This window comes from Halichoerus grypus, chromosome 5 (assembly GCF_964656455.1).
Source record: "Halichoerus grypus chromosome 5, mHalGry1.hap1.1, whole genome shotgun sequence".
Taxonomy (NCBI): Eukaryota; Metazoa; Chordata; class Mammalia; order Carnivora; family Phocidae; genus Halichoerus; species Halichoerus grypus.
Genome location: NC_135716.1, coordinates 110,351,325 through 110,375,546, shown reverse-complemented (window position 1 = coordinate 110,375,546; position 24,222 = coordinate 110,351,325). Strand labels below are relative to the sequence as shown.

The window sequence follows — 24,222 nt, the reverse complement described above, 5'->3', positions numbered from 1 at the left end:
GGGAAGAAGAGGGGCTTTTGGATGGATAACTTCAATCTTCTCTGTAAACAGAAGATTCATCTGTTTAGAGGGATGGAAAAAGGTTTAGACTGACCCTTGTAGGGAATGTGGTAAGGAACAAAAAGAAGGAATTTTATTATTTTTAAAAAAGATTTTATTTATATATTTGAGAGAGAGTGAGAGCAAAAGCAAGAGAGAGCACGAGCAGGGGGGAGAGGGAGAGGGAAAGCAGGCTCCCCATTGAGCAGGGAGCCTAATGCCAGGACTCAATACCAGGACCCCAAGATCATGATCTGAGCCAAAGACAGACACTTAATGATTGAGCCACCCAGGCACCCCAAAGAAGGAATTTTAGTATGGCCATGTAGCAATGAGACTATGTAAGAGGAAGAATATAAGACAGGTTAGATTCCAAGAGAAGGTAGAATGGTGTAGAGGAAGGAAAGTGAACCTATTGGAGGTTACATGCACTAACTCGTGAACTCTACAACTTTAACATGAGCAAATGCATGAAAATGAAATTAAGATCACAGGAGTGGGTATAGAAAATTGGGGAATATTAAAAAATCAATGTGTAATATTCACTTGCAAGCACGGCCACTTTAAACAGAAACTCCCAAACATTACAATCTAACAAGATTAAGAAACAAAATACAAATTAAAACGTCAGTACATATTCGTAATCTGAGAAGACTGAGCTGGTCTGCTATCAACAGGTTGGCTGATAATAGGCAAAACTGCACCATGTTCTGTTTTTGTTTTAAGTGGGCTTCCCAGGTCTGCCCTGTTTCCATTTCTACCTTTTTGCCTACCCTCTTTACCCAATGTGGATTTAGGGCAAATACGCAATTTTAGGTAGATATAGTATGAAAATACAGTAGTTATCACTCAGGCCCAAAGGGAAACTCTCCCTTGATAGTCAATATTTTACTAATTAAACCCTTAAACTGAAACGTTGAATCTCTCCCTGGAATTTCAGGCATTAACCAAAAGATGGGAGTTTTAGTTCATGAGCCTTCTAAAAATAACTACTACTTGTAGTTATTCCGCTACATAATAACTAATATGTTGTTATTACATATTACATGTAAAATTAAAGTTGGCTTTAAGATGGTCCCCAATGATCCCATCTCCCAGTTTCAAACCCTTGAGTGGGGGGCTGGACCTGTTGATAATGAAAAGAATGTCAAAAGTGATAGATCTCTTTCATGATTAGGTTACCAAAAAAGCTGGCCACCTTCTTGCACCGTCTCACCTGTTCATTCTGTGGGAAGCTAGTTGCATGTTATGAGCTGTCCTATGGAGAGGGCCACGTGGCAAGGAAATGAGGGAGGCCTCTTGGCCTATAGCCAACAAGGAACTCAGTCCAGCCAACAACCATATGAGCGAGCTTGGAAGTAGACCCACCTCAATCAAGCATATAGGTAAGACTGTAATCCCAGCTGACACTTTGACTGCAACCTTTTGAGACACCTTAAGGTACCCAGAAACAGCAATAAATGCCATTATCAAATAATTTTGTCTGCTCTAAAATTTCATGTAAGTACACGCTCTTTCATGTCTAGCTTCTTTCACTCAGCATGTGTCTGAGATTCATCTATGTTACTGTGTATAATTTTTATTGCTTGGTATCCATTGTATGATTATAATACAGTTCATTTATCCATTCAACTGTTAATAGCATTTGGGTGGTTTCCAGTTTTCAGCTAATATAAGTGCTATAAACATTTATATATGTTCTTTTTGGACATCTGTATTTCTCTGTATACCTAGGAGAATAATTGCTGCGCCATATGGTAAGTGAACACTGAATTTTGTAAGAAATGCCAAGGTATTTTCCATAGTAGTCATACCATTTTACGTTCCCACCAGCAATATGAGAGTTCTGTTTGCTCCATATCCTTGTCAACATTTGGTACTGTCAGCCTTTTAAAATTGTAGCTATTTTGTATTCTAGTGATGTTTCCTTATGGTTTTAAATTGCATTTCCCTGATAATGATGTTAAGCATCTTTTAATGTTTGATTGGCTATTCATATGTTAATCATTCTGTGGGGTGTCTCTCCACTTTCTTGACAGTGTCCTTTGAAGTGCAATTTAAAAATAATTTGATTATGCCTTATTTTTCATCAGAAGTATGTATTGGAAATATTTTCCCCCAGTCTATGGCTTGTATTTTCACTTTCTTAAATGCCTTTTGAGGAACATAAGATTTAAATTTTGATTAAATCCAGTTATCAGTGTTTTCTTTTATGGTTTTTTGTTATCAAAAAGCTTTGCAGCCAGTTTTAATTTTCCTTTGTTCTAATTCCATACACGTCAAAATAAGTCGAAATTTTCAACTAAAAAAAAAAAAGACTAGAGAAAAAGACATTACTTCTAGGGAAGGAAATCCAGAGTTTCATCAGGAAGAGTATATATGCTGGAAATCAATAGAATATTATCTTCAAATTGCTCAGGGAAAGTATTTGGAAACTTAGAATTCTATAATGTCAAATGGTCACTTAAGATTGAGAACAAAATGAAGACATTTGCAGACAAACAGGACCTACAAAGTTTACTGTGCCCAAAGACAAAGACCTTCAGTGAAAGAATTACTAGTGACATACTAAGAAAAAAGCGAACTTAAATGGAGTAGGATGCAGAAATCAACAGTGAGGAAAGAAACAAGGAAAACACAGCTGAGTCAAAGTAAGTAATGCATATTGTAAAACATGAACCTTTCAAAATAATGGACCAACAGACACATAAAAATCTTGTATGACATTTTATACATTTATTCATTGCTGAGAGATACATATTAAAGTTTTGTTTGGCTTTTCTGGTAGTGAAACTATAACAGCCATATTCTATTTGCGGGATTTGGGCAAGTTTTAGCCTCTTTTTTTAAATAAAATTTTACGTTTCCAACCTTACTTACTCTTGTCTTAACAGAAGCCATTCCTTTCTAGTTGTAAGGGCAAGCTCTTTAAGAACGTGTTTTCACTGAATTCCTAAAGTTTACATATAAATTGTTCATCATTCAATAAAAGCCTATTTACAAACAAGGCAAACAAAGGCCTCTGCCAGAATGCCCACCCAGTCTCATCCAACTCTAAGGCTAATTTCTTCAGGGAAGTCTCCTAGCAGTAGATAGTCCCTAGCCCCACTTCCTTCTATCTGCCCCCAATCCCTTTTCCCCACTTTGATCATTAACACATGGACTCTACTGCTCTTGTTCATGTACAGATCTCTCTCCCCCGCCCCCCCCCCCCGCCAACCTATACTATATGCTCCTTGAAGACAGAGGTTGTTTATTTCTGTGTCTGTCGGCCAATACCTTACACAGTGGCTGGCATATAGTAGGCATTTGATAAGTCTTTGAATGAATGAATGCATGAATAGCTTTATGGCTTGGATATTTAAAAATTATTCATAATTTATCTTCAAATCATACTCAGTTTGAGTTCAAATAGGTCAAAATCAATACTCTAGGATGCTTTCAACTACCCAAACAACTCAATTAAACAATATACAACACACTTTATTTTAATTAATTCATAATACTCATAATATAGGTGAAATTAAAGACTATTATAAATATTAATGCTTTATATTTTGCCTGTATTTTATAATACACCACTATAGACACATCTAATGAAAACATTTTCCTGTCCTAAGTGTATTTCTAATTCTGAAAACTATAAAAAATATTAATGAAAGTTATGTTACATAGTTTTCAAAAATAAAACTGACATATCCCATCAACAACTTTATGAGGAAATGACAGGTACAAGTTCTGGTACATTAGGAAGTTAACTTTAAAAAATATGTTCAGAATCATAAGTTGGTATATTTGATTATGAAAACAAATGGTTTAAATTCTCATTAAAACAACTTCAAATTCTCTAAATGTACAATTGGCAGAGAGATGAACTGTCAATCATTTCATTCCCCAATACTGAAAATGCTAGGTGGAAAAGCTGGAAAGAAAATCTGTTAAAAAATGAGATGTAATTAAATGAATCTTAAGACCTTTTATCACTGAAAACTGAGATCCGAGATCCTATTTCAGTTACTACTTGGCTCTGGTAGGGAAAAGTCTGACCATTCATTCAAAATAGAGTAGCTTTATTTTCCATTCCACACATAGCTGTTTAAGTGATTTTCTTTGAGAACAGAAAAATTATTAGCTATTTGTGATTCAATCTAGCACTGGCTATCCCTAAATGGATACTCTACTAGCGTACTGGCACAATGTGGTCTGCATAATTTACACCATGTGAACATATTTTATAAGACACCTTGGTCCTTCTGGTGACTACAGTTTCTTGGATGAGAATATAAGATAGACTCATCACAGAACAAATTCTAAGTTACAGTACATTGTGTTAATGTAAGGCTCCAGTACATTCTGTAAATGTAATAAACTGTAGCTTTTCATGTTTACTAAAAAAAAAAAAAAATTATACAAATTCTTTCTACCTTGAGTCATTGGATACACCTCTCCCCAGAAAACATATCTGTTATATACACTATTGATAACTTAGCTTTCAGCTTTAAGCAATTATTTGGTAGTATTACTGTTCTTTATTTTATGGCTTTTTAAACATTAAGTCCTTAAATATTTGAAAAGCATTCACTATATTCTGATAGTTTACAAAAAAAAAAAAAAGATGTGAACACCAGTTTGGAAAATTGTCAAGTCTTAAAACATCATTTTTTTTAAATGGTTACTCAATAACAGAAATTAAAGGTACAGAAGTTAAACAAATAAACTTTTTAAAATTCCATACATACACAATCCCCTTCACAAAATGAATCTATAATCTTGCTTCTTTGTCAAGAGAGGGGGGAGAAAGTACACAAAAAGAGTTCCTCTGATGTTTGTATCAATTAGTAACATAAGTTTTTTTTTTTTCCATTTTCAAAATAACCCTTCGAACAATCCATTTTTATAAGTCTAGGGTTTTAAAAAGCAACAAATTAATATAAAGTTCCCTCTTAAAATATCTTGACCAATTCACTGTTTAGGCTTAAATTAAAATGAACATTTGTTTAAAGACTTATGTTGTATGAAAAAATGTTACACATTTCCAAATAAAAAAGTTAACTATATACATTCCATAACATTATATACAATTAATATAAAGGCTATATAAGGCTTTAGGAAGCTCTAAGTCTAAGTGAATTTTAACAAATAAATCAGCTGATTTCATGTTACAATTCTATGATCAAATTATCCAACCAGTAAACTACAAAACATTATTTAGGATAGGAAGAGTCTGCTCTATTTCCTTTTTTTTTTAAAAAAAGATCTATTTAGGGGTGCCTGGGTGGCTCAGTCGTTAAGCGTCTGCCTTCAGCTCAGGTCATGATCCCAGGGTCCTGGGATCGAGCCCCGCATCGGGCTCTCTGCTCGGCGGGAAGCCTGCTTCTCCCTCTTCCATTCCCCCCTGCTTGTGTTCCCTCTCTCGCTGTCTCTCTTTCTCTGTCAAAATAAATAAATAAAATCTTAAAAAAAAAAAAAAGATCTATTTATTTGAGAGAGAGAGAGAGAGAGAGCGCGTGTGCACAGACACACATGCGCGTGCAGGGTTGGGACAGAGGGAGGGGGAGAATCCCAAGCAGACTCTGGCGCTGAGAGTCAGAGCCCTATGTGGGGCTTGATCGCATGACCCTGAGATCATGACCTGAGCCAAACCAAGAGTCGGACACTTAACCAACTGCACCACCCAGGCGCCCCTAGTGTATTGACTTTGAATATGGAACCACTTTTCTCTAAGTTGAAAAAACTTGGGCAAAATTAGTTTTATATATTAATTTTTTTTAAAGATTTTATTTATTTATTTGAGAGCACGAGAAAGAGAGAGAGAGCATGAGCAGGGGGGAGGCTCAGAGGGAGAAGCAGACTCCCCGCTGAGTAGGGAGCCCGATGTAGGGCTCAATCCCAGGACCCCGGAATCATGACCTGAGCTGAAAGCAGACACTTAACCGACTGAGCCACCCAGGTACCCTATATTAGTTTTTTTTTATAAACCATGTATTAAGACACATTTAAAGGTACTGATTGACATACAAGAGATTTTTGAAGAACTTTTCAAACTATTTGGGTTACAGATACAAATTTATAGACCTAAGGAGACCTGTAGTCTATATCAAAGGCCACAGCTTATTTGTTTGCTATTTTCTGGTTCTTAAACTAATGAGGAATTATAATAAATAATCTATGACCTCTTCTAGCTCTAAAGTTTTGATTATATCATTTTGCTTTTAAATAGTTAAGACCGTATCTCAAAAAAAGGTTGTCTAAATAGACAATGTTGGCCTTGAATTAAAGATTTTTTTCACTCCTTTTCTGGCTGTTAGTCCCTTCAAGTCAGTTATTAGTGGGGAGCAAATATTACACATTTTACTCAACTGATTCTGACTCCCTGTGTCCCCTTTCTCCCCAGAGCCCACAGTGCCCAGCACATGGTAAACACTCAATACTTATTGAATATTCTTGAATGAATAGCAAAATATTAAGGATGGATCAAGTATTAAAAAGAATCTGGAGATGATAATAGTTGCTTTTATAAAACCCCCAAATAATAATTTCAAAGCTTCTAGTCTCCTTTTTCAGATTCGCTTTGGTTTGTCTTGGAAATAATAGCAAGGAAAATATGGCACAAGAATACAAGATTAAATCATTATAGGTAAACTACAAGCAAGGACAGTTAAGTTTTCATTCATGTATTGAAGAAACGAATTTTACTTATACTACTAGTAGATCCCAGCTACTCTAGTTACTCTGGGATATAATCATCTTATCAATTACAGAAAAAATATCTTCCAGTATTTCAGTTTTAACAATTGTAATTAAATTGCTTATACTATAGAATAAGAAGCCATTAATTAATTTTTGGAAATAAAAAATATGTATATACATTACCCTGATACCTAGGCCCAAAATATATCTAACAACAATTTTTCTTGATTTCTATTAGTCATAAAAATAAAGGAAAAATATATTGTAAGTATTTTCTTTATAGACAATTTCAATTAGAAAACAATAGTTTAATGAAAACAATACAGTGGAGTTCATGTGAGTGAACTGATATGGAGGCCAGAGAAGTATTCAAATCTTGACAGATAACATATTGTCAAATATAACTGAAGAATATCTGCCTCCATGACACCATTTACAGGCAGTAACTAATTTTTATACATCTCAATTTTATCTTCTATTCAAGGAAAATACAAGTCAGTAGGTTATGATCCTAAGTCGTAGTTAAGAACCCCTTCTTTTAGCTTGTAAAATGTAGCCTTTTGATTTGATAATTCCTCTACTTTTAACAATGACCGAATACCGCAGTAGCCACAGGGGCACCCACTCATGTGCTTGAATGTCAGGGATGCTTTCCTGAAGAGCTTCTTGGAAACTGGCTTCAGAAAGCAGTTCTTCAAACAAACAAACAAATAAAAACCCAAAGTGTTAAGTTTGAAAATAACAGCACTTTACCATGTAGGTAAGCATTTAAATACAACAAAAGAAACAATTCAAAATTGAATATAAGATATGCTTTTCCTTCATGTGTGCTATGAATCTGAACCAGAATATCAAAAAGATCCAGGTAGTTCTTTAGAAAGTCCCTACACCTCTACCCCAGCCTATTTATTTCACAACCTCTGGTGAGTGGAGCCTGCAATTTTTTTTTTTTTTTTTTGAAGACTTCCAGGCAATTCTAATGTAGAGCCAGTGAAAATACAGGAAAGTACATACACAGAAGAAAAAGGAAAGGTATCCATAATCCTATCAACCAGAGATAGATTACTTCCATTGCCATGTATATCCTTCCAACATTTTTTCTGTACCTTTCCATATCTCAAAAACTGAAAATCATGCTGTAGTTACAACCTAATTTACTTATCTTTTCAACTTTTATTATGAATCTTCCCATGTAATTAAGTATTCTGTGGAAGCATCATTTTTAATAATTATCCAGATACTACATTATATAGATATCATAATTTATACATTTCCTCATTGTTGACCAAAAAATTTAGGTTTTTCCTAGTATTTTGCTAATAAAAATAATGCCATGCTGAACGTCTTTAAAATGCATGCCTGGCTATGGAATGACAAAGTCAAAGTACAAGTACATTTTGAAGGCTTGATAGACAGTATATTGCCAATTGCTTTCCAGAAAGGCTATATTTTACACTTCCACTAGCAGTTGATAATGTTAGAGTGCCAATCTTACCATATCCTCACGAGCACCAGCAATCGTTTAAAAACTCTGGCAACGGTTACCTTTTTATTTGCATCTCTTTGATGAAATAATTATTTTCTAATTCCACATTGATATCCAAGCCCTTGACTCCTGTTCGGATGTACTACTCCCGCTCTCACTGCATCTTCTCCAGCCACACTGGCCTCATACCTGTATCCTGACATCCTCAAGCACACTCACACTTTGGGGCCTTTGAATCAGCTGCTCCCTCTTCCCTGAACACTCTTCTTCCAGATTCTCGCAGGGCTCTCACCCTTCCTGCAGGTCTCTGATTAATGTCACCTTAGCAGAGAGGCCTCCCTGACTTACCCTATATAAAACAACCCCTAACCTGGGCACTCTTTTCTTCCTCAGCCAATTTTTCTCCATAGCACATACGATCATTTCTCACATTTAACATTTACCTTATTGTCCATCTCCTCCCACCAGAATATAAATTCCATGAGGGTTGGAATTTATCTGACTTGGTCCTTACATTCCTAGTACTTTGAATAATGAATGACATATTGTAGGTACGCAAATGTCTGTTGAATCAATCAAGCAATATGGAAAGATTCTACCAGGGTCAGAACCAACCACACAGATAGAGACTAAGTGACCATCTATACAGCATGATTTGGGAGCGCTATAGGACCCAATTGACCCAAAAGAACTGTTGTGATATTTGAATAACATCAATAGTAAACTCTCAGTAAATGTTAGCTATTATCACGTGCCAGGTACTTTTCTGAGTACTTCACATGTGTTAGCTCCTTTAATATACATGTTAACCCTACAAGATAGATAATATTCTCCCTTTCCAGGGGGCAACTGAGGCAAAGAGGTTAGATAACTTGCCCAAGGTCATGCAGCCAGTAAATGGCAACTTTCATAAATGGAAGGCAAATATCTCTTTGGGAAAGTAACATGAACATGGATTTGTGTATCAGTCTATCTGACAGAGAACAGGACCTGGAGGGAATGAGGCATAAGGCAGATCAGATTTAATGGGAATGAGGGGAGGGCAAAACAAATAAAAAGGAAAAGGTTCTGAGTCAGGATCACCTACTTCACAATTTCACCCTGACTGTAGTTAAACTGTTACCACAACTTCTAGGACAAAGAGTAATGGAAAATAAGCACTTTCTGAAGAATAGGGTAATTTTAGAACAGGGGAAGGGTTTTAGAGGGGACTTATAAACAAAACTCTATTTTAGATGACAAGTAGAGTTAAATGTTTTACAACTTGATTGCTTAAAAAATAAAATGTGACACATAATCAGAGAGCTATGTTATTTATCAACTTAATTACATACTTTTAAATTAACTATGTCAACTGTTTAGAATCTGTAAACACAATAAATCTTTTAAGGAAAGAATTGCTTCATTACAGATCAAAGTGTCTGAAGATTCATTAATGGTATATGCAGGATCAGCCTATAAATTCTAATCAAAGGGTTTAGGATTAAAATTAGAAAGACATCCAAATGTAAGTTATGTCAGTAAAGCAAAAACATACCAAAAAAGGATTAAATTTCTCTTCTCATATGTATATACAATTTATTTTTCAATAAGAACAATACATTAGCACATACCCACATGCTTTCCATCTACCATGGAAGTAAAATACCAGACAACTTAGTCTTTTCCTATTTCCTTTCCTACTAGAAAAAGGAAAGAGTTTTTTTTTTCAAGTGGAGCTAGAACGGGGTGCAGGCTCATCCATCAGCTGTTGATAATAATTATTGTTGGAAGAGCCCCCCCTCCAAACTAAACAGATAAATGATAGAATATCTACCAACATAAAGTTGGAATTTAAATGGTTTATGTTTCAGAATAAATTGGCGTAGAAGTTCTTTGTTAGAGTTTCACTAAGATGACTTTTTTTTAGTGAATCTAATTACTTATGAAAGTAATTACTGAAGGGAGAGGCAAAAGTCATTTTCTCCTATTCTGGTATCATTTAAATAGAAACTGATAAGAAAGTAAGGTTTCAGACTGAAATACTACAATGCTAACATCTCAAATTAAAAAGATAGTACAGAATAGGGGGAAAGGCTCCCAATTCAGCCACGACCAAGTCCTAGTTTAAACTCTGCCCCGTGCCAGCTGGGTGAACTTGGCTAGTTTCTTGAATTCTGAGGCTCTATTTCCTCAACAATAAAATGCCTAGTTTCAGCTGTTGTGAGGATTACAGATTATCCCTCTAAGGCATTTAGCATAATGCCTAGCATTTGAGGAGCAGTAACTATTAAAACTCCTCTTCCTACAAAACAGTGAAAAAATGAGAATGGGACAGACTGCTAAAAAAATACGTATAAAGTGTAAAACATTCTCTTCCTAGCTTTTCTACTTATCCTGTAAAATGTTCATAAAACATTATACTATAGAAGGCGGACAAGACATTCTCATTAATCAAATAATGTTTCTGATTGACACCAAACATATAGGTCTTGATAGAAATGATTAATAAAATACCTAATCAATTACTTATCCTAAGATGCTTAAATTTCAAATTAAATTTTATCTGCCTCTCTTTCCAGCTATTTACCCTCTTTAACTAAGTGGCTGTTTGGTACCATTTTTGCTGTACTACACAAGATTTTATATGATACTATTTAGAATATCTTAAAAGATCTTTTTTGTGTAGCTTAATATTTATAAACTTCAACAGACTAGATGTTCAGGAAATGATCCCTTCAATTTTTTGCTCATTGACAGACAAAATAAAGCTTTCTGAAACTAAATGCATATATATTTTGGACTATTAAGAGAAGTTCTAGGTAGCATTTATCATTGTACAAAATTAAAAATTAAATTTTAACATGTTGCTTCTTGTAAGACAAAAGCTCATGATCAATCAACAAATGAAAATCTCAGTCTTACCTTTTGGATCATTATGAGTCAATAGCTGTATGTCAAATTGTTTAGCAAATGCAGTCAAGTCAGGCGGCATCACACAGCAGGAGGCAAGATTAACTTGGTTACTATTTGGTTTTACCTAGAAGTGAAAAAAATCATGACATTGCACTAAATTAAGTACTAGAAAAAGTGGAAAGCAATAAAAGAACACAATTTTAGAAAATACGAAAGACTGCATTTTATAGTGCTTAAAATTTATAAAACATTTTTATATGAATATATTAATGTATGCTTTTTTAACTCATGTCAGTGATAACAGGGAAAGGAAAGCTCTAGGATGGGGGGAAAAGCCAATATACTGCTATACCCTTAGAAACTCTCCTGCAATCTAATACACTTGCCTCAGAAACAAACATGGTTCTAAGTGTGATGATTCCAGCTCTTCAAGAGGGAATAGGTCTTAAAGGTAAAGGAGCAAATAACAACGGTAAGAACATTTAGTGTTAAAGTATAAAATATGGTTATAAATCAGACACATTTTGAAAAAGAATTTGATAACTTCTAATAGTTGCTCTGGTTAATTTACAGATACATTCCAGATCACCCAAGTCTCTCCAGCAGAATCTTAGCCACATTCTGGCTATCACCAAGTCAAAGGGAGGAGGAACAATACTTTCTCTAAGGTCTTCCTGCCCATAAGAAACTGAAAGCTCTGCAAAGGAGAAGGTTGGGGATGAAGTAAAAGGAATAAAGAAAAATACAGAGGGTAAAGGTAAAATACTGGTAAGCAATTTCCCTAATAATATTGTACATTATTAGAGGCCAGAGAGTGGTGATTAATTTATGACACTTATTCCTTATCAAATTCTATGAACCAAAAGTATTTTATATCTTTAAGTAAGAGCAAAATATTTGTTACAGATGATATTCCCTTACCTAAGAAATCAGAACCAAGACCTAAGCATATCTAAAGCAAAATGTAATATTTTTATCACAAAAGTAAAACCGAAGGAAATGGCCTGAATTCATGCTGGCTATAAATGCTTCAGCACACATTTTCTAGGGTTTTTGTCACTCCTTTTAAATGAGATTAATATTAAGGTCAATTAGGTATATATTTGAGATGAAAAAGGCCAGTGCTTTAGATAAAGCTTGCCTCAAAACTCCCACATTTGGAATAGCCCCCCCACTCTAAGTGTCCACTATTGTGCATGACACTAAGCAGTGTGAAGCAAAGACTGTAAATGACAGGCTCCTCCCAGAGTGCCTGTGATCTAGCTGTGCTTTACCTGTGCCCACTGATACAGCTGTTCCAACTGAGTTTTGTCTAGGTCAGAGGTACCTATCGCAACAATCTTTTTGCTCTGAACCAAGTTTTCTAATTCCTCCCAGTAAGGCTGCAAATGCTCCAAGGAGAGATTAACTCCATCTTCAATAGGAGGTGAAGCAATGATCACAGAATCCAGCTGTGCAACTCCAAGGACGGAACAGGCTGATGTGAAGGAAAACACAATAGGATAAATATTTGTTACATAATGAAAACAAGTAATGTGTTTCAAGTATCCCACTAAATTCTGTCCATACAGTTCACTAGTTTTCTAATATAGCAGATTATTTCATTCAGTTTCATAATTTACCTATCATTTAGAACATTGCCATCTCTTAAAAAAGTGTAAGTCCCTGTTCATCTACTTGGTCTGTGTGGCAGACAGGTCAGTTTCTTTGACCTGCCTCCTTCTTAGGGACTCACAGCTCTGACAGTCCTTCTGGGGAACAGGCCTCCTTGTTTCCTAGGCCCCAGGAATTTTTTGGTAGCTTCTTTATCTTCATAAAATTTTCTTCTCCAGTTCTAGTAGTATCTTGTACATATGATCACAAGAATTCTGACCTCATATTCTGTAATTGGTAGTCATGGCAAAGAATAGTCTAGAGACTCTGAAAAACTAAATTTATGGTCCTAATCTATAGAGGTAGATAATTTAATTCCTGTAAAAATAATTTAAAGGGTTTATTTTAAATGATTATTGTCCATTCCATAGTAATATTAAAGAGCTAATTATTTAAATGTTCAACACCTATAATACTGGAAGAATGTTTTAAAAGAAAAAATGTTGAATAACTAACATCACAATCATCTGACCAAGTGCCGAACAAAGATGAGAGTGCTTGTTTTGTTGTTGTGGAGGTGGTGGTCATGGTGTTTCATCTACAGTACTACAAGGGCTAAGAATATGGTTAAGGAGAATTTCATCTCCAAACGTATAGTTAACAATTATGTTACATCTTTTACGTTCCTCATATATATCAAAATATGAACCTACGTAAGTCGATATGATCTGACAAAAGCCTTAAGAAATCCGGCTAGAACTTTAGAAAGTAAAATTGGAATGAGCTCATCTTCTTTTTCATCTGGTCCTGAACACAAGATATAACTACTACACCTATACTAATTTAAAGTTATGAAGGTAAAAAGTTAAATTTTTGCTTACCCATGTCAACTGCATTTCTAGTTGATGATGAAGAGTTTGATCCTACAATGAAGAGTTTTGCTGGGTAACAAAAAAAAACAAAACTGATTACTAAATTTGGGTAACATTCTACTAGACAGTATTAACACTGCCAACAATACTAAGTTGACAGAGAATCCTGAATGAATTATTTTTCCTTTCCTAGTCACATAATTTTATAGTTTTCATTTTAAGACATGAAAGTACCTTTCCACTGTAATTTTTAAATTACATGCCAATTGCTAAAAAATATCCATTTGTAAAAAAAAAAAAGCAAATATTAATTTTCCATTTGTTAGAAGGCAGGTCACATAAATATACAAATTACTCAAAATGTACATTTTTATGAATTAAATATTAATGGAACATATTATATACATTCTCCAATAACTAAAATAAAAGGCTAAGCTAAAACTGCTTGTAATGTGAAGAAAAACGAAAAGAAAAACCCCACGATCCCACCTTCCTAATACAACCATTTTAATTTTTAGACATTAGCTTCTAGCTTTTGGTCATATGAGGCAGGGTATAACATTTATTCTACTTCTATTTAGTTTACCTTTATGTAGTATTTTTTTACATCTTTAGTTCTCTTAACATTTTTTTTATCATAATAGTAATATATATTCATTCTAGAAATGAGAAAAACTGACGGGTGGGTGGTTGGGGGATGAGGTAACTGGGTGATGGGCATGAAGAAGGGCACATGATGTAACGAGCACTGGGTCTTATATAAGACTGATGAATCACTGAACTCTACCTCTGAAACTAATAATACCTTATATGTTAATTAACTGAATTTAAATTTTAAAAAATGGGGAAAAAAAGAGAAGTGAGGAAAACCCAAGAGTAGAAAGACTAAAAAAATTGCCAATAGTCTCATCACTGAAAGCAGTCACTGTTTAGATTTTTGTATACTCTATTTTTAATGAATAATTTTACATACTCATTTTTATTTTTTTTTTATTTTTAAGATTTTATTTATTTATTTGACAGAGAGAGAGACAGCGAGAGAAGGAACACAAGCAAGGGGGAGTGGGAGAGGGAGAAGCAGGCTTCCTGTGGAGCAGGGAGCCCGATGCGGAGCTCGATCCCAGGACCCTGGGATCATGACCTGAGCCGAAGGCAGACACTTAATCACTGAGCCACCCAGGCACCCCTACATACTCATTTTTAGTGGTTAAACATTATTCTGTAATTTTGATAGGGTATAACTCAAATGATTTCCTACTTTTTGAACATTTACATTAGTTCCAGTTTTTTGTTATCATATATAATGCTAAAATAAACATCTTGGTAACTTCAACTTTCTGCTGAAGTATTTTCCAAGGACAAATTGTCAGGAATGTGTATGAGTCAAAGGGTATGATCTTTTTTGTGAATCTTGTTTTGTTTTGTTTTTTAAGATTTTATTTATTTGAGAGAGAGAGAGAGAGCACAAGCAGGAGGAGGGGCAGAGGGAGAGGGAGAGGCAGACTCCCCACTGAGCATGGCCTGATGCGGGCTCCATCCCAGGGCTCTGAGATCAGGACCTGAGCCGAAATCAGAAATTTAACTGACTGAGTCACCCAGGTGCCCTGAATCTTGTTCTATTTTATTTACTTCCTACTTTTATATGAAAGATTTGTACCAGTTACCAGACAACTAAAAGTTAAGAATTGCTCTCCTAACAATATACAACACTATCAAAAATATATATAGTTTTTGCTAATTTAGTATGTACAATATATACCTGTCCAGGACTGCATTAATTGGCATTTCTTTGGTTACCAGGAAAGCTGAGTAGTTTTCTATTAAAATTGAGGCTTTAACTTGATTCAAACTCAAATTTATTTATATAGATCTACTTTATGTAAATTCACTGTTCAAAATCTAAATTTACTCAACAAATAGGTAGAGTAGTAGTAGAGAAAATCAGAAAAGGGAATGGAAAGAAAAGAGGGCTAATGAACTATGTATATGTAAATTGCCTGGTATTCAACAAACATAACAAATTTACCTTGTACATTTATTTGTCCTTTCCTTTCTACTACTAAATAATCTTCCTAAAGCATTGCTTTCCTTACTCGACTTCTCTATTTAAAAGTCATCACCACTCCCCTACCAACCAGGTGAGAGTCAATCTTCACCACTTTAATCCATCCATAGTTCCCATAATTATACTCCATGAAAACCCTCCTTTACCACTATCCCTCTGGCCATGAATTTGTGCCATTTGAAATGGTCCTTCTCCGAAATGAGAGGCATTCTTAGATAGGTAGAGAAAGGAAAGCTCTTCATATGGGGAGAATTTTGATACCTATCAAAAATCTCAAGCCCTCTAGGAACTGAGGTCAACCTTTAAGAGCTCCAAGATGGATCTAAACCATGAGGAATTGCAATCAACCACAGAGAGGAGGTTGCTTTTAATTCCTTTCCGACACAAGTAACAATATGAAATTAATAGAAAGAAATGGGTTTTGGAGTCAGGCATACGTGGATGGATTCCTGGTTCAACCACTTACTGGTTATAAGACAACTTCCAAGTTATTTAACGTCACTTGTGCAATGGGGATAATAAACCTACCTTGTAGAATTGTTTTCAGAATCATGTGAAGAAATATAACCAAAATGTGCTAAGTACAGTGCCTGGTACAAAACAAGACTCGATAAATGGTAGTTGAGTTAAAAAAAAAAAACAATGCCGTATGTATCTCATCTTACATGTCCATCCTAATAAAATATAACAATCAAGACAAAACTACAAATGGTAATAAATCACAGCTACTTAGCACTTAACTTTTTGCCAACCACTGTGCCAAGTGCATTTTTTGTGTTATTTCATCTAATTTACAAAGAAGCCTCTGAAACAGATGCATCCCTATTTTACAGATGAGAAAATGAGGCTCAAAGAGGTCAAATAGCTTGTTAGCCCAAGATTATACCAGTCACTACTCTGCATACTGAGAAATTTTGATCTAGTTAAGTTCAAGCTTTTAAGGACTATGCTATGCTGACAGTAAGCTGAGGGCAAGAGCAGCCCGTCTCTTTATTTTTTCATTCCCTGAGGTTGGCATGGTCTCTGGTAAATAGTGACTTGATACATTTGTTGAATGGGTATAACATGGATTTTATTTCTCTTCGTGCAACTTGTTGCCCAGACTTTGGTCTACACTTCCAGGTGACTTCAGCCATTGCTCAGCAGTGTTCCACCAGGAAGGGAAGGTCTATGCTTGCTTTGGATAGACACTGCTCTTAAGCCTTCCCTTTATTCTTTCCATTTCCTCCATCTCAATATTCCTGAAGTCTGACATATAAATTAATGAGACCATCATGAAGAAAAGGAAGGTGAAGTCCTCTTCTGACTCACTTAAGTAGCCAAAACTGACCTCCTATAACCTCCTCTTGGGAGTTCATATTATGTTTAAAAAGAATCTTTAGGGATGCCTGGGTGGCTCAGTTGGTTAAGTGTCTGCCTTCTCAGGGTCCTGGGATGGAGCTCCACGTCAGGCTCCCTGCTCAGCGGGGAGCCTGCTTCTCCCTCTCCTCCCCACTTGTGCTCTCTCTCTCTCTCTTGCTCACTCACTCTCTATCTCAAATAAATAAATAAAATCTTAAAAAAAAAAAAAAAAAGAATCTTTCTATTTCTCACACTTAGTGACTGAGTCACTCATTACCAGAAGCAAAGAAAGGCTTATTCTCCCTGCCTGACAAAACCTCACTATCATTTCCACTGTATAACAAAATAAATTGTAAAGGCTGGACTTTACCAGAAACTTTCATTTCTTCTCTTTCATCAGGATTTATCTTTTCTACTGCATGAGATACGGTACATTCCAAGACATCTGGAAATTCCTATAACAAACAATGTTTACAGTAAATATAAAACTAACGTTTTTAATTAGCTATGTTTTCTATTGTCCATAATGCCCTTTAGAAACAGAGAACCCATAAGATAACAGGGTTCTTTACCTGATGTCTGGATGGGCTTCAAAAGGTTTGTAAGCCCTGAAACAAAGGTAAAATGCTGTGTATCCATCTTCTGGGGAAAAGGATCTCATTTTGATCAGGTACTCAGAGGAATGCAAACAAATGGTGATGGTGGGGGCAGCAGGTGAGGAGTTATAACCACTAACATAGTACATAATTTTACTTAAAAACGAAACCAATGAAAATATTTACCCATTCTGCATAAGGACATGTTAAAAGCTTCCTATATTAATCACAAACATTCTAAACCAAGACTTTTTTTCTGAGTGCAATAAAAAAGTAAAGGCAATTCTAATGCATTATAATTAATAATTTATGAGCAAAATGGTAAGATGTTAGTATATATAAATCAGAAATACATTAACTCACATTTACAAGATTAAAACAGTAAACAGTGAGGCCTTTCCCACAATTCTTGAGCATATTACAATGCCTGGCACATATCAAGGGCTTAGTGTTTGTCAGTCATGCATAAATAGAGGCAAATGGTCATTTCAGAGAAAAAGAGACTGATAGAAGACATTAATCAACATCTGCCTAGCAGCTATGGAGTTTAAACTTGCAGAATGCCCACGGCAACAACTGTTTCCAGCGCATGTCCTCGTCCATAGTTTTAAAGTAGTCGATGTAATTTGTTATGAGCCTTTGGCTGAGTTGGATTCCAAAGAGTGGTTTGCAGACAGGTGGTCTGTATATTAACATTTATGATAAGTCATTTATTAACATTTAATGAAACACCCAGTGTTCCCCTCGAAACTGACATTAAAAAAATTATTTCTAGTGCCTATATTATTATGATACTCTACCACAGCAATTTAACAACCAAAACTGTTAAATAGTCATTTCTTTATTAGACCAAATATAAACTGGAACACAGTGAAGAAAGTGTGATGGGAATTAAGCACCGAGAATCCTGGTATCTAGTCTAGTTGAAGAGTTGGTGACACATCCTCGATTTTCTGTTTTATGCTTAAGCATACTGGGTCAGACAGCCATCTCAGTAAATCAGCCACAGGGAATTTTGTGCTAATTGCCTATTTGATTTCCCTGTCAAAACTGGGGAAATTAATTTCCTGCTTACTGCACTTCCCTTTTGACCTACATGATTTCTTCATCCACATTTTACTCACCCTGACCAAATCAGGGCTGATTTGGGAGCTCCACTCATTCAAGGTCTTTTGGATACAATCTCGAAGCTGTAAAAGGAATGCATTTTGAAACTGTTAATCAAACTCTATACACTTTCTGTACTTCTACAATAAGAATATATTAGTTTGATAAGTTGGAAAAAGATGTGAATAGGAAAAACCATAAAAACCAAAATTTTAGTTCTACCAGGTTTTTGTTTTCTTCAACAAAGACAAGTTTAGATCTGTTTTTATCTTTTTTTAATAAAATGTTTTATTTATTATGAGAGTCAGAGAGAGAGAGAGAGAGAGACAGAGGCAGAGGCAGAGGGAGAAGCAGGCTCCCTGCCCAGCAGAGAGCCTGATGTGGGACTCGATCCCAGGACCCTGGATCATGACCCGAGCTGAAGCCAGACGCTTAACCATCTGAGCCACCCAGGCACCCCTAGATCTGTTTTTATCTTAATCTTCAAATGTTGATGTAATACAGTAATCTATTTTTAAAGTGTCTTTGTACCAATGGAAGTTTAAGTAAGCCTTTGAGACATAAAAGCATTCACAAAGAAACAAAATTTTTCAAGAATAAGGTTTATAAATAGAGGAACGTGAGTTCAAGCCCAGGGAGCCTGACTAAAATTAGTATTAACCACTATGAGATAATCCTCAAAGACAAATAAATGATTGTCTAAGTATGGCCAGAGGAACTCCATTATTCACCTGTGGTGTTCATTAAAAATTCCAGTTCCTGAGCCCCATCCTAGACCTGCTGAATCACTCTAAGGGCAGCAGAACTTGCATTTTAACAAGCATCCCAAGAAATCAACATGTAAAGTCTGAGAACTACCACAGTCCTATCTTACATAAGTCAACTTGCATAATATCAGCCCATATGTCATTTCCTACCACTTAGGTATACCTTCAACCGGTCTTCAATGTTTTCTTATACAAACAAATAAAACTTGTTTACACTAACATTATAGTATGTTGTAAATCCATTAAACTGTTCATGCATCTTTCATCCCTTATGTTGGTGTATTTCAAACTTGTCTGATAGAGCTCCAAAGTAAGACCTACATACATTCATATATAGAGTAAGGACCTAAATAAATAGAACAAAAAATTTATAAAATGGTATGTTCACTACATGCTAGGCACTCTGATGGCTTCTATTAATTAGAAAAAAAACATGCTGTTCTATGGCTCACCAAACTGACTTATGACCACTAATGGGCAACACTAGCAATTTGAAATCATTACTTTATAAACATCCAAGGACACAGTGCTTTGCATTCTGTGGGCAATCAATGAAAAAATAAATGAGTAACTGGGATCAAGTCCCTAAACTGCAAAAGCACTTTCCTAATAGCAATAACACAGACTAAACTTCTGAACTCACTGATCTATGATTGCTTATGATAAAAACTGACACAGCACTTTACTGCTTTTATCTTACTACAGATAATTACAAGGGACAACTGGTTTATCAATTTAAGAGCTCAGAGTCATCTACATTAAGCTTCATAAGCCACAAAAAAACTTATGTGCTGTCCACAATAATCCACATGAATTCAATCTACAAGGTCTCTATCTTCATGGAAAATATATTTATAATCAAATTTAAAATATTAAATAAAAATTAGTTGATAATTATTCCAGACAGAATTACAAGTCAATATTCTTTTCAAAAATGGTAAAAGTTGGGGCAGCAGGACTAAAAGTTAACAATTCTATCAGGAGTGCTTTGGCTCAAATCATGGGAGAATTTTAAGAAATTTTCCTCTGGGGTGCCTGGGTGGCTCAGTTGTTGGGCGCCTGCCTTAGGCTCGGGTTGTGGTCCCAGGGTCCTGGGATCGAGCCTCACATCAGGCTCCCTGCTTGGCAGGGAGCCTGCTTCTCCCTCCGCCACTCCCCCTGTTTGTGTTCCCTCTCTTGCTGTGTCTCTGTCAAATAAATAAATAAAATCTTAAAAAAAAAAATTTTTTTCCTCTGGAAGGATGGCTCACTTGCGTACTTAAAGCTTTCCTGATAAAAAGCCCAATTCTGGAAGGTAAGTATATTTTCAGAGTATTCACCCCCTTCTTGAAACCACTTAATTAATCTCGGATTCTGCAAAATGTTAGGACAAATCACAGAACAGTCAATGTTACAATGAGAAATTCATTGACTGTATCACAAACCTAATGATTTCTAATCTTTTATATATTATCTATATTGACTGAACATTAACCTTGTATTTTGTTCTCAGTTCTCTTCATTTTTATCATATACGCATAGGATCACTGAAGTAAGTATCATCATAATGTAGTGTATCATTAGATCTGGAGCCATATAAGAGTTTTAAATATACTACATGATTCATCTGGCCAAATACTCTTACAACAAAGAACTGAGCAAAACAGTCCTATAATGGCTCATTTAAAAAACAAGATTTGATTTCATAAAGTTCTAGTGAAAAAAATTTTTTAAAAGATAATGGAATTTTAAAAAAAACATACACATTAGTACTAGAAGAGAACTTTTAGGAAAACTAACTCCCTACTTACTGTGTAAATTTTCTTAATAATGAGTGATTTATTCAGTTTCTTTATTCCACAAGGCTAAACATTTCAAGTAGCATATCCCAATTTGGAGCTCTGTTTGTTACAAAGTTTTGTTTTGTTTTGTTTTACAGGGAAACAAAACATGTCTCTCCTTAACTAAACTGTCCTATTTTCCTACAATATGCTGCCCTATTTTCAAGTTTTCCTCAAATGTTTTCTAGCTTATTTTGTCCCTCTTATGTAGCAGCCCCCCCCCCCAAACAAACTAGAATTAGTCCTTCGAACAATGTTTTTCAAACTGTGGAGTGTGACTCGTTACATTAAGAAATAGTTTTTAAAAATTAAAATAGGATAGAAAAAATCATAATACACAGTATATACTAAAGGTTAATATCTCCATTAAACCTTTGAGGTATATTTTTAACAGCTTTATTGAAGTATAATTTATGCACAAAATTCACTTATTTTAAGTGCACAATTCGATGCTTTTTAGAGAGTTTTTTGTAAAGAGTTTTACAGAGCTCTGCAGCCATCACCACAATCCAATTTTAGAACATCTTCATGTGCCCACTAGCTGTCACTACCCATTCTTACCCCAGCCCAAGGCAACCACTCATTCTACTTTCTGTCCTTATGGACTATGAACTAGACTGCAAGGTAAAATTTCTTACTGGGTTTGCCAAAGTCAAACCACTTCGAAGGCCACTACTTTAAAGTGTGTTGTAGTGAAACAAGAGAGCAAAAATTTCACCCAATATTGTCAACATATAGGGAAAATGGTGTACTGAACCCAGCAGCTCTGGGAGGAAATTGAAAGAATAGAACTAAATACAGAAATATTTATTTGGGGGAGAAACAGTCTAAGTGCGGTGGTTTAAACAAAAAAGGTATACAAACTGAGATGGATGGAACCTGGTCACAGAATATGGTACAGGTTTTGGTTCCTATTAAAGTTACAACTAAGAGTTCTCATCTGATGGGTGCTCACAGGCCCAGAGCATACTCAGAGGGACGTCATGTGCTCCTGCATAGTTTACCATCAACATCTTATATAAAAGCGCAAAAACTGCCTAGGAGTACAGCTGATATCATAATATGGCATAAGACAGTTTTTCTTTTAATCAAGATTTGTTTAAAATCTTTGATAAAAAGGGGCGCCTGGGTGGCTCAGTCATTAAGCGGCTGCCTTCAGCTCAGGTCATGACCCCAGGGTCCTGAGATCCAGCCCCGCATCGGGCTCCCTGCTCAGCGGGAAGCCTGCTTCTCCCTCTCCCTCTGCTTGCCGCTCTGCCTACTTGTGCTCTATCAAATAGATAAATTCTTAAAAAAAAAAAAAAATCAAATCTTGATAAAAAGGGTGATAAATGCCTCCATGGTGAGCGCTGTCCTATATTATCTCTTTTAATCCGCACAGTGAGCTGATGAAGACCGTTATCATTACTCAGCTTCAAAGCTGTATAAACAGACTCAGAGAAGGTAACTTTCCCAAAGTCACACGGCTCCTAAATTAAAGGTCTGTTTTTATTCACTGTTATTTTTCAGCACCCAAACCGTCTTACACCGCCTATATGCCTCCGCAATTCACTGGGCACCCTGACTCTCCACTCGGGAATGACCAGCTGAGGACCGAGTATGTATCACATGGATAATTCCAGATTGATCTCTGCCACCTCAAACTAGTGATCAGTCTTCAGGCAAATACACGGAGGCAGATTAATCTTCAGCAAGAAGAACGCATACCTTATTCCGAAGCCGAATTCGAGCGTGGAGTCCTGCGCCTCACAGCAACAGAGAACCTACTGTCAACAGCCTCAGAGCTAAGTGAATTATTACTACTACCTGCACCTGAACCCTGGAAAAGCGAATCTCTTATTAAACTACGTCTTCACCTGGCCGCGGCGTGGGGGGAAGGGGGGCCAGAGGCTGGGGGAGGCTGGGAGGGAGGTGCTGGTCTTCTCTGCACCCCCCTGGCCCCCGCCACGAAGAGGGGTCCAGTGCGTTCGAGAGGTCGGCTGGCGGCCGGGAGCACTGACGGAGGCGTCCCTCGGGATGAAGCTGCACCTGCCAGTGTTTGAAGGCGCGCGGCCCGCAGCTGCAGGTTCGGAGGCGACGTCGCAACCCCAGCGGCCCCAGCGTCCCCGCGCCGGCGGAGCCCAGGTGCGCGCCTCACCCGGCGCCCCGAGCCCGCCCGCCCGCCCGTCCCTCCGGGCGCTGCTTCCCTCTGGGAGCCTCCCGGCCCCGCGGCCTGCCCCGGGAGCCCCGCGTCTCTCACCTCCTCGCTGTGCGTGGACGGGCACTTCTTCCGCAGGCGACCCCAGTTCAGCAGGTTCCCGGTCTGCAGGTGCAGGGTGCGGGCCCGCGCCAGCAGCGCCCCGGCCGCGCGGCTGTCGGTGCCCATGGCAGCGGCCGACGGAGGGGGGCCAGGCGGCGACGGGGCCGCAGGCGAGGAAGGAGGCCGCCCTGCAGGACGCGGTGCCCGAGGCCGGAGAGCCGAGCGCGAGGCTGGCCGCCCCACGCGGCGGGACCTCGGCCTGCGCTCGTGACCTCGGGAGGCCGGACTGACGGAGCTGCGGCCCGGGGAGGACGCGCTGGCCGCGGCGGCTGCTGCTGCTACTGCGGCCGCCGCCGGAGAGTTGACTCCCAACTGAAGGGACCGTTTCCTGGAAGACAATGACTAAGCAGAAATCGCGGCTGAGAAAGTGCTTGGTAACCGTTACCCGTCCCGCGGCAGGGCCGGGCGGGGCGGGGCGGCGAGGGAGCTGCGGGACACCCGCCCGCGGGTGACTGGCCCTTGGCCTGTGGAGGGCGTGGCGCCGGGCGGCGGGCGGGCGCGCGGCGGAGAGAGCGCGGGGCGCGCGGGGCGGGGCGGCGTGGGACCCGGCGCTCGGCAGGGCGCCCCCTGCCGGCCAGAGGACGGCGCGCCGGCCCGTGCCCCCTCCGCCTAGCGCCGCCGGCTGCGCTCGCGGTCTCGCCTCCCAGCCAAT

General features: G+C 37.5%; 1 protein-coding gene across 2 annotated transcripts; it reads right to left on the bottom strand.

Annotated features, from left to right (window-relative positions):
- Positions 1-2,753: 2,753 nt before the first annotated feature.
- GCLM (glutamate-cysteine ligase modifier subunit) lies at positions 2,754-24,020 on the bottom strand. Of its 2 annotated transcripts, none has more exons than XM_078072735.1 (7): positions 23,511-24,020; positions 18,702-18,767; positions 17,352-17,436; positions 13,585-13,644; positions 12,385-12,587; positions 11,120-11,234; positions 2,754-5,469 (listed from the first exon to the last, which is right to left on the bottom strand). In XM_078072735.1, the coding sequence occupies exons 1-7, from the start codon at positions 23,634-23,636 to the stop codon at positions 5,351-5,353; spliced, it is 774 nt and encodes a 257-aa protein (XP_077928861.1). In that variant the 5' UTR covers positions 23,637-24,020; the 3' UTR covers positions 2,754-5,350. The 2 variants fall into 2 exon arrangements, with proteins under 2 accessions (XP_077928861.1, XP_035950368.1); XM_036094475.2 differs by lacking the exon at positions 2,754-5,469 and adding an exon at positions 6,992-7,421 and having other exon boundaries at positions 23,511-24,006.
- Between the last annotated feature and the right edge of the window lie 202 nt (positions 24,021-24,222).

Coding starts and splice junctions, on each gene's coding strand:
- GCLM (XM_036094475.2), bottom strand. CDS start 23,636: ATGGGCACCGACAGCCGCGCGGCCGGGGCGCTGCTGGCGCGGGCCCGC. Junction 18,768..23,510: donor CGTCCACGCACAGCGAGGAG/GTGAGAGACGCG, acceptor TTCCTTTTACAG/CTTCGAGATTGTATCCAAAA. Junction 17,437..18,701: donor TCAGCCCTGATTTGGTCAGG/GTGAGTAAAATG, acceptor TGTTTGTTATAG/GAATTTCCAGATGTCTTGGA.